General features: G+C 41.0%; 1 protein-coding gene across 1 annotated transcript in view; it reads right to left on the minus strand.

Annotated features, from left to right (window-relative positions):
- LOC120030392 (dehydrogenase/reductase SDR family member 11) overlaps nt 1–10,002 on the minus strand; it is a 42,342-nt gene extending 32,340 nt beyond the window's left edge. The window contains exon 1 of the mRNA XM_038975785.1: nt 9,679–10,002. Coding sequence (XP_038831713.1) covers nt 9,679–9,810 — 132 coding nt within the window. The 5' untranslated portion in view covers nt 9,811–10,002. The remainder of the gene's footprint in view (nt 1–9,678) is intronic.
- Between the last annotated feature and the right edge of the window lie 883 nt (nt 10,003–10,885).

Raw genomic sequence — 10,885 nt, forward strand, 5'->3', positions numbered from 1 at the left:
AAGCATACGCTAGGCCTAGGTCCTGTTATAGAAAGCAAAGCAGCAATCCAATTTGTACTGTAGCTATATTCATTTTCATCAGCTGTCTTCTCCCCCTCTTTCAATCGAAAATATTAACTCAATTAACCTAGCTGTTGTATCACTGCGTTTGTGATGCATCCTAGTTCAGTCTGTGCACCGCATAACGCGCTCTCTCTCTTTCCATACCAGCCTCAGTGGCACTTAGGTGCTTCGTCTTCACCGTTTTTCTCACCACTTTTTCCCCTCAACCTTCCCCACAAAGAGCATTTCAGAGCAGACCTGGGTTCAAATAGTATTTTGAGCATTTGCTTGGAGTGGTTTTGGGACTATTTAAATTGGTTCCATTGCGACAGGCAAGCTCAATCAAGCACATCTAAAGCATTTGAAAGAAAACAAACACTATTTGAAACCAGGCCTGAGTGACTTCAGAAGGAGAGAGAGCCCATGCAGACAGTGATCCCGTCTGCTGAAGCCACAGCAGTGTGAAAGGATGTGCCGGCCTGAGGGCCAACAGACACAGAGCCAGGCCAGGTACTGAAAAGAGAGAGGGGGAGTTAAGAATGGAATAAGGATAGAAAAGCATACTACAAAATGAGCAAATCACAAGATTACCCTAAATAAATATATATATCAAAAAAGAGAATGATGTAGGCCTTGCATGTGGACGAGCGAGAAAGAGAGATATATACGGCTCCATCTGGTAGCCTTCCATCTGAAATTGATAAATAAAAACACTTGTTTTCATTTTCTGTTGAAAAACATCTTCCATTTGGTGCCCAATGAACAAGACCCAGATCTCCAGCAGGACATGTCAATGTTGGTAAAATCTCCTCCCCAAAAGATGACTAGTGCCACTACCACAGGAAGGACGCGGCACAGTGAGGGAACTAAGCTGTCTGGACCAATCAGAGGTCACACAGAACGGGTCAGTGAGCTGTCTGAGACAATCAGGGTGTTGCTGTCTCAGATCCCAGTGACCTCCAGTATGACAGTGGGTGGGCCTTCTGGTCAACCGCATCCACAGCATATCCTGTCATCACTGTAATTATGGCTGGTCAGCTAAATATCCAACTGTGATGTTTTGGTTGGTCCCAGTGGTGAGTGTGTTTGTGTGTGTAACAGAACTGAAAGTTTTTCTGCTTTCGACTATAATTCTGCAGATCATGAGGAAAAGGTTGCAAGCAAAATAATACCTTTGTATGATGTTTTACCAAGCAGATAAAATAATGATACTTTATTGTTCAATGAAAAAGGTAGCCTAGATCAGGAAGACACCCGACAACACATGTGATGTGTATGAAGGATATGCTTAGCATGTGGTTTTGGGGAAGAGTTTCAAATGTCATGATAAGGTGTATGAAGATGTTCAGGCCCCCAGTGACCAGTCTGGAAAGTGAAGTCACCAGCTCTGCTGGTCATCTACTGTGTAGCAACCTAACTGTACCAAAAGCCCTGGTCTGCCCTAGAAAGCCTAAATATTTTTAGACTGCCGTTTTGTGTGCTAAAATTAGTTTATTATGATCAAGTTTGATCCCCACATTGAATTATTTTAAAAGTCAGCTACAAATAAAATTGTATGTCACATGCACCGAATACAACAGTGAAATGGTTACTTACAATCCCTTAACCAACAAAGCAGTTAAGAAAGTATTTACTAATATAAACTAAAAAAATATATACACACACACACATAGAAAAATAACATAATTAAAGAGCAACAATAATATAACAGTATCGAGGCTATATACAGGCTTTTACAGTAGAGAGGCTATATATACAATTGAGATATTTAATTAAATAGTGATCCATTCTGGCTACATTTGTCATCGCACAGGACCACGTGCTGACAAAGACCAATCACGGGCTGACAGGCTACGAGGAGGCTCCATAGACATTAAGGTTGACTCTCTCAGGCAGGATGAAAATGACTACATCGACCATGATCCTTTGCTAGTTACATTCACTTTCACCATGTTTCTTAGGGATTTTTTTGTGCCATTCAGCCCCATGGCGAGCTTCAAATTCAAATACTTCTGGCTTCATGCGCTATCGAGAGTTTTACATAGGAACATGTGGATGAAGTCTGCGGTATGACTATCTATTGGTTTTAATGTATTTGCTGTTAAAGTGGAACTGACAGCATTTTAACTACTTTGCAGATATGAAACAAACAGTCACAACATCAAAATAAAATTGCCAGTTTATGCATCAAAACAAACTTTAACCTTTTCCAAATATCTCTAACGGTCGCACCCAGCGTGAGTTTTTTTATGCGCGTGATGTCAGAATGCACTTACTGTTCCAAAACGTGATCGTTTACGCAACAGGACCGTTAATCCGTGCTGCCCTCAAACCAAGACACGCTGCCTGCTAATAATCTATAGGCTGTTTCAACGTGTCAATTTCAAAATAATATGTCAAAGTTTTATTTTCTAACAACAGTTGGAATTGAGGTGTGTTCCTCCTCACATAGAAGTAGCCCATTTCATTATGGTGGGAAATTTATGTTTGAGGCTTTACTGAGCCGGACAAACTTCTCTCTTTAACGAGAGCCCAAGCACCTTCTCAGTGTTTGCGCATATCAAGTATGCAGACATTTGCACAGACTTGCACAAACTTTTCCCCCACAGCACATTTTCTGTCTGGTGCTTACATTGCCTTCATTGTTGTTTTCCTTGCGTTCCAATCAAAGTAAGTAGCGTATTTTCTGTATATCGTGTTGTCATTTCTACTGTAGCATAACATACGTACACTACCGTTCAAAAGTTTGGGGTCACTTAGAAATGTCCTTGTTTTGAAAGAAAAGCAAAAAAACATTGTCCATTAAAATAACATCAAATTGATCAGAAATACAGTGTAGACATTGTTAATGTGGTAAATGACTATTGTAATCATGTCCAATCAATTGAATTTACCACAGGTGGACTCCAATCAACTTGTAGAAACATCAAGGATGATCAATGGAAACAGGATGCACCTGAGCTCAACTTCTAGTCTCATAGAAAAGGGTCTGAATACTTATGTAAATGAGGTATCTGTTTTTAATAAATTAGCAAAAATGTCTAAAAACCTGTTTTCGCTTTGTCATTATGGGGTATTGTGTGTAGATTGATGAGGATTTTTTTTAAATTAATCAATTTTAGAATAAGGCTGTAACGTAACAAAGTGTGGAAAAAAGTCAAGGGGTCTGAATAATGCACTGTAGGTCATTCCCAAAGATTCTATGAATTTATGAAAATGACCATATGGTCAGTCCGGACCACTGCAAAAGCTGCTCACTTTTTAGAAAATATTCTTCCTAGGGGTGTATATGAACAGATTCTAATAAGATTTAATGTTGCTAAAATGCTGTCAATTCCACTTTGTGTATGAGGATGTTGTTGTGTACTGTGAACGTATTTCCATTGCAGATCTCACCACGGGGAAATCGCCCCATTATCAGATAAACCACTGCATCTAGTCTAACCGCTCAGAGCCCAATGGAAAATCGTAAGTCAGTAGAAAAGTGCTGTGGGTCAGACAAACTGCTGTCATTGAATTAGTGATGAGCAGTGAGGTGAACTGACTCAAATACCCTACCTGCACTGCAGGTACCTCAACTTGCTGACACGTGGAAGCTGTTTGTTCAGGTCTTAATAATAAACCTTTTCCCCAACAGGTAAAATTGTATCAGTTACCCAGAAGTAATTCTCTCTCAAAAGTTTATCATATCCTGTTTTACTTATTTTTTATGATGCCACATTTGTACTTTTTTTAATAAACATACATTTTTACGATATAGCCAATTTGACTTTGTGGCTGTGGAATCTATGGCTTTATCATCCACACGCAGGCCTAAAAATCACTGCACCAGTTTAGGCACCAGCTTCGCCCAATCCTGATTCGTCCAAATAAATCTATGACGAAAAGCCAAAACCAGAAACTACTGCTGCTCGAAATAACATAATTCTACGTGAACCTTGACAGATTCTCACCATTTCATCTGTCCACAAGAATCTGTCCATGAAATATTACATGTGGGATGATAAAATGATGAGATACATTGGTCACATTGAAAGATTTGTTATGTCAAGAATATGATAATGTCGTGTAGTTTTGGCATACAGTAAAATGTAGGACAAAAGGGTCAGAACTCCTACAAGATATTGTATTTGTTGGACCTTTGCTACTCAACTAAAACCCTAGCTTTTTATTGATATCAAAACCAAAAAGGCTTTTAAAAATGAATGAAAGCAAACTTGATAAGGAGCTAGAGTGTTAAATTAAGGGAGAGGGAGAGCAATAGAAAGACAGAGTGAGTAAAAGAGTGAAGTCACCCCTCACTGGCCTGACCCACTTCAAAGTGGGTGAAAACTACTCACTGAGCAAAGTGAACTTCAGACTGGCTAACTGCCCAGAAAACACAGTACAAAAGAGGGGCGTTTTGGGCGGGGTGGGGGGGGGGGGGGGTGGGGTGTCACATACAACAGTGGGTAGTGGACTGGGGCCGGGCAAAGAGATGACACTATTCACAATCCACTAACTGAGCCCCAAGCATTGTCAGAGATTTGTTTGTGTTGTCTTGCCAACTACTATGGTCGATTGCTCATTTGGCATGACAATGACCATAGGATTTGGTAAGCCAGCACAAACAGATCTGGGAGCAGGCTACTGAGCCCCATCTAACACAACAGGAATGAGGAGCCAGAGCAGGGAAAAGACTCACCAACTTCCTACAGTGTCAGCTACAGTCCTTTGAAACATGATTGAGCACCTTTTTACACCCCCGGACCAAACTGGCACTAAACCTAAGCCTGAAAAACATCCCACTATCCCTGTCTACGTGACCCATTGGAGGGCCATTCACAATCCATCCACATTGCTGCTGAGTCTATTTCTGAGCACTGACATTACAGACAGCAGAAAATACACTGATTTGTTTGTCAAGATAATCCACAGGTGATTCAGGTGGAATCTCTTTGTGGAAAGGAGACATCAATTTTCTGATAGCTCTGAGACCAAAATAACCTGTCATTGGTTTCTCTTCTGGAGTCTTCTGAGGCCATTCTGAGTAATCAAATATATTTTTGAGGTAAATAGCTCCTCTTTGATTGCTTTCTTGTAGAAGAGTCAAACAGAGAGAAAGAGGGAGAAAATGAACCAATCCCTTCCCAAAGGAACAATCTATAACTCAAGTTAACAATGTTGTTGGACATGGCATTTTAACCCTGGTACAGTGAAACCAGTGGTCTGGACTGACCAGGGCCATGTACCACAAAAGCTCTGCTGACAGGCTGACATTAACACAGAGCTAATCAAAGGATTCAACCACATACTCCTGGAGCCTTACGGTGCTGTAAAAGGCTAAAAAAAAATTGGCTGTCATATCAAATGCATTTTGCCTGTGTGATTTGTAGACCTATGTTCCCTCATGGCAAGTTGGGCAACCCCAGTAAATAGCCTAGATTTCTACCCTTTAACACCTCACAGAGAACTTCCGATTTAAGATGCAGGCCAGGCACAGCAGCATAGAACACTACTCCTATCACAGCAGGCCAGGGCCAGACCGAACCTCAGCTTCCTATCAGATCCTACCCTTCACAAGCAGAGCAAAGCCAATTATACCTTTACATACTGTACACTGGCCCATCTTTGGCAAATATGACAGACTGGGCTGGGGGGGACTGTTTAGGAAAATCTGATATTGGCCTTATATCAATTAGATTTGCATATAATTTGCATCTCATCAACTGAGACAAGGGGCTGGGGCCCCTCCCTCTCTGTTATTCCCTCCCCCCCCACCCCCTTCAAGCCAAGGTCAGTGGAATATTCTATCTGAATTATTTCACACTAGATCCAAGGATGACACCATGATCCTCCTGCTGGACCTGCATCATGCCCAGACTGCCACTCACACATTTTCTAGGAATCGGCTGAGCCCAAAGTGCAGCCACTCATAGATTAAATGACAGACACCCTCACTGACCTCCCAACCTCCCCCTGCCCTGAGCCACACTGAAACCAGTCTCAGTGCATAGGTTAAGCCCTGTGTGGTTCGTGGTACTGTTGGTAAGAGTGCGGCGCTAAAAATGTATGCCCTCACTATACAGTAAAGGTCCATTTATATTGTCATGACTGCGAGTTGGATGCCTTTTTACCCAATTTCTCTGCTGAATCTTGAATCCTCTTTGGCCCAACCTGCTATCATGCTAAGTTTGCGCATGCCACGGAGGGCCAAAAGTAATCTTACCGGTATAAATTGCTTGTCAGCCCGTGTGGGGAAAATGACAAGGTGTCAAGAGCTGAGGCTTTTGTTCCAACACAGATTTTTATAAATTCAGCTTTAGTTGCTTTGGATAAGTTAGTATGCTAAATGGCATATACAGTATTACATTAGAGTGCACTGTATGACATCTGTGGGTGCAACTGCAAACTAAAACCTACTGCTGAAACATGGCAGGGCAAAGCAGGACAAATGCATCAATCTTTGTTGCTTAGGCTGAATCTATTCTCATTATTTACCAATCAAACTGACTGAGAGTAAAAAAAAAATGTATTCTTAACATTCAACGCCCCAAAGTTTATAAAAATAAAAAGGAAAGAGTTTAATTTAGGAAATCTTTACACAAGTATTCCCACAAATAAAAAAAGAGATATGTGATCGTGTGTCAATGCAATCAAGATATGAAATGATTGTATTTGAAAATCTCTTCTTGGGCTTAGTAAATCGGCCCGCGGCTGAATCTACACTGAACAAAAATATAAAACTCAATATGCAACAATTTCAAAGATTTTACTGAGTTACAGTTCATATAAGGAAATCAGTCAATTGAAATAAATAAATTAGGCCCTAACCTATCGACTTCACTTGACTGGGAATACAGATATGCATCTGTTGGTCACAGATACCTTAAATATATATATTTTTTTAAAGTAGGGGCGTGGATCAGAAAACCAGTCAGTATCTGGTGTGACCATCATTTGCCTCAGGCAGTGCGACACATCTCCTTCACATAGAGTTGATCAGGCTGTTGATTGTGGCCTGTGGAATGTTGTCCCACTCCTTTCCACGTTGCGTTTATATTTTTGTTCAGTATAGTTGCTTACCCCTGGTCTAAGAAATAAATCACAATTGTCGTTCTGTGTAACACCCAAAGAGGACTGGGAAACAACAAAACGAACCCATCACCCTGCCTGTGACACAAATGCACAGGCCTCAATGTAGCCCAAGGCACATTGCTTTTGTGAGACAGTCAAAGAGCTCCTGAATGTATGTGGGCCAGGAACAGATAGAGGGCTAAAAAAAACATGATTAGGCTACTTGAAGATCTGTGCCTGAGTCTTATGAGTTCTACTTGCAGCTAGTATCAGTCTGTGCTCCATATAGCCTAACTTACCCAGTGGCGGATTTAGGGATAGGCGACATGGGCAGCCAACTTGGCACCCGCACCAAAAAAATCGGAATGGTGACATTTGCGCGATCGGTTTTCTATCGCTCATTTGCACATCACGTCACTGATATCATGTCACGGGGGGGGGGGGGGGGGTTCAATGCGAGTACGGGTTGTTAAATGTCAATGATTTCAGTATTGGCCTGGCTGCTGCTTCTTGGAAGCCATGTTGCTCCTATACCATCTCTCCATTCCTGCAGGCAGCCCTTGGCGACCACACATCTCCCTCCATCTCATTATACTCTCCTTTTCTGTTTTCTACCCTCTCAGAAAAAATGTCCTTTACTGCTCTCTCTGCCTGTGTCAACTCCACTCATTCAGGCTTCAAAGAATGCAGCACTCTTGGGATATGGAGCCTACATTGTACTCATCACACCATTTTACCCTAGCAGAAAAAAGAGCACCAAAGGAGGAAGTAGAGAAAAATTGAATGGCGATGGACACATGAAATTCAGTCCCCGAGTTCAGTTTTCAAGAACGTTTGTGAGAACTCTACAAAATAAGTTTGCTTTCAGAAGACCTGAAAATAACCGTTTAAGGATGTGATTTACGAGATGCACATTCTACATGACGTTAGCAAGCTAGCTTGTTTACAACTGGCAAAAAGTTCCAACGCAACTCACACTGCTGCTTCACAATACCTGGTACTCTGGTTCTGGATCTTGGGCTCGCTACTCACGCAGATCCAGGATTCGTTTCAGCCAGGGTTCGTTTGCATTTCACACATCCTTTATAGCGCAGATCTGGGTACCAAACACTCTAGGATCCAGACCATACAGAGATATGTGAAAGAGCCCTAGTTTACAAGCCCGACTAAGTCAGAGCATACCTTTCTTGGCACTGTTACAGCCAGTCCCCAGTGTGGGCATCGTAGAGGGGGTACAATGCCAGCTTTGTCCCACCTTCCCTTCAGCTCAATCACAGACAACGCTCAGAGGCCTCATAAAAGTGACGCAGTCTGTCCCAAAGAGGGGGAGTTGAACGCTTGTCGCTCCGTCTTCACCCTCCAGCCTCCACACAATCTGACATCTTTCCCTCACTTGGCCAAATATTTGGCCAACTAGAGCTGGCCTGTGGTTGTAAAAGTGCCAATGGAATCTTGTATAAAACCAAGCCTATTCTAATACAGAACAAATAGCCTATTGAGTAATGTATTTTTAACAATTTGTTTTGTGGTCAAGCAAGGTGTCAAAACTTGTCAATCAACAAAACTATCAAAAGGTAGTGACTTGTAGACTAATAAGATGCAATAGAATTATAATTTGTTGTAGCTAAGCAATGGAACAACTCCAAACTTTTCATAGTGGAGGGAGTCTTCCTTATGAATGGAGGAAGGTAGGGCTGGTCTAGGCTATAGGTTGCAACTCCCTGTAATGGCTCAGTCACTGTACTAGTTTCTGATTAATCCGAGGAACTAGGCTAAGTGTCTGTGCAGTTTTACAAATGTCATGGATTGGGGACCATTCTGCCCTAACCTGGATCAGTTACGATTGACATGACCAGAAGGCCACGTGATCAGCAAAATGGGTGGAGGGCTAAAGAAGCCTGTTGCACAATCTGGATAGTACTGTGTGTGTTTGTAACACTGCAAACAACACTTCAGTAGTTTTACACAATATTCATTTGTTTTAGAAGAGAGTGATACAATGTTGACAAGATATGCCACATCTGTTTAAATCTGAGGAAAGAGAGACCGTGTATAACTGAACAAGATATAAATACTAGTGACTACTAGCTATGTAGTTAAAAACTGGGAAATGTATTGAAAATGTTCTTTAAAAAGGTGCATGGAGATTTCATAGGAAATGCCAGGACTGGAATTATTCTGTGAATAATGTTAATAGCAGCCTTTAGGCTACATTAAGTGCAGTGAGCAATCGCTGTGATTAAACAAAAAAAACACCAAGAAATATGACAGCAAATTGCATTACATCAATGCAACTCGCATGTAAGGATTGCGTAAAATATGTTTAATCGGTGACATTTATTTCAATTTGCTAGTCCAACAAAGTCAATCACAAATGTGTATTTTTTACTCAAGGCTAGCTAACGCTAGCTACTGTATCATAGATAATCCAGTGGGAAAAGATAGCTAGCTAGCCACTGTCAACTAGCTGCAAACTGGTCATTTGGCGCACATCAAACATTCGAGGAACTGTTGTAGTGTACTACTTACTATAAGTGATTGCGACAGTTCTCACTTTTACATTGTTTTATATTTGCTCACCTCTATCTTGTCAACATTCCTGGCACATCCGACAACCTTCATGCCGTGTTGAACAAGTGCCCGTGCAACAGCCGCTCCAATCCCGACCGAGGCTCCAGTCACTAGAGCTACTCTGCCTTTCCAGCGCTCCATTTCAATTAATTATTTAGGTATTACAAAGACTAGTTTTACAACTGGTGTAATAGGACGATAAATTTCGTTTACCTAGCTATGTCGGTTCAATAGTGACAATATACATAACAGTTACTTGTGTTATATAGGGCGTGCTGTTACACCGTTCAACCCTCCCTAATCCTGTTTTCGCAGCATCCAGGAAAATGCACCGTGCGGAAACCGAAATCCCTGCGCTCGGGATTAAATATTAAATGACAAACATTGCGCTATGTGTATTTGTTTGGTTGACGTCCCCTCCCGCTTGTTTATTTTACGACACTTACATTTGCAGTCTTCAAACTCTCCCTTGCCCTCATCAGTGGTGTAAAGTACTTAACTAAAACTACTTTAAAATACTATAAGTAGTTTTTTCAGGGGTATCTGTATTTTACTATTTATATTTTGGACAACTTTTTTATTTTACTCCACTACATTCCTAAAGAAAATAATGTACTTTTTACTCCATACATTTTCCCTGCCACCCAAATTTAGTGTTCAGCAGGACAGGAAAATGGTCCAATTCACACACTTATCAAGAGAACATCCCTGATCATCCCTCTGATCTGGCGAAGTCACTAAACACAAATGCTTTGTTTGTGTATTACGCCTGAGTGTGGCTCTGGGTAGCCATAAATAAATAAAAACATGAACATCCTGCTGTCTGATTTTCTTAATAAGGAATTTGACATTTCTACTTTTACGTTTCATACTTACGTGTACAGTGCATTCAGAAAGTATTTAGACCCCTTGACTTTTTCCACATTTTGTTATGTTACAGCCTTAATCTAAAATGGATTAAATAAAACAAAATCCTCATCAATCTACACACAATACCCCATAATGACGAAGGGAAAACAGGTTTTTAGAATTTTTTGCAAATGTATAAAAAACACAAATGCCTTATTTACATAAGTATTCTGACCCTTTAATATGAGACTAGAAATTGAGCTCAGGCACATCCTGTTTCCATTGATCATCCCTGAGATGTTTCTACATCTTGATTGGAGTCCACCTGTGGTAAATTCTATTTATTGGACATGATTTGGAAAGGCAC

This window comes from Salvelinus namaycush, chromosome 3 (genome assembly GCF_016432855.1).
Source record: "Salvelinus namaycush isolate Seneca chromosome 3, SaNama_1.0, whole genome shotgun sequence".
NCBI classification, from domain to species: domain Eukaryota; kingdom Metazoa; phylum Chordata; class Actinopteri; order Salmoniformes; family Salmonidae; genus Salvelinus; species Salvelinus namaycush.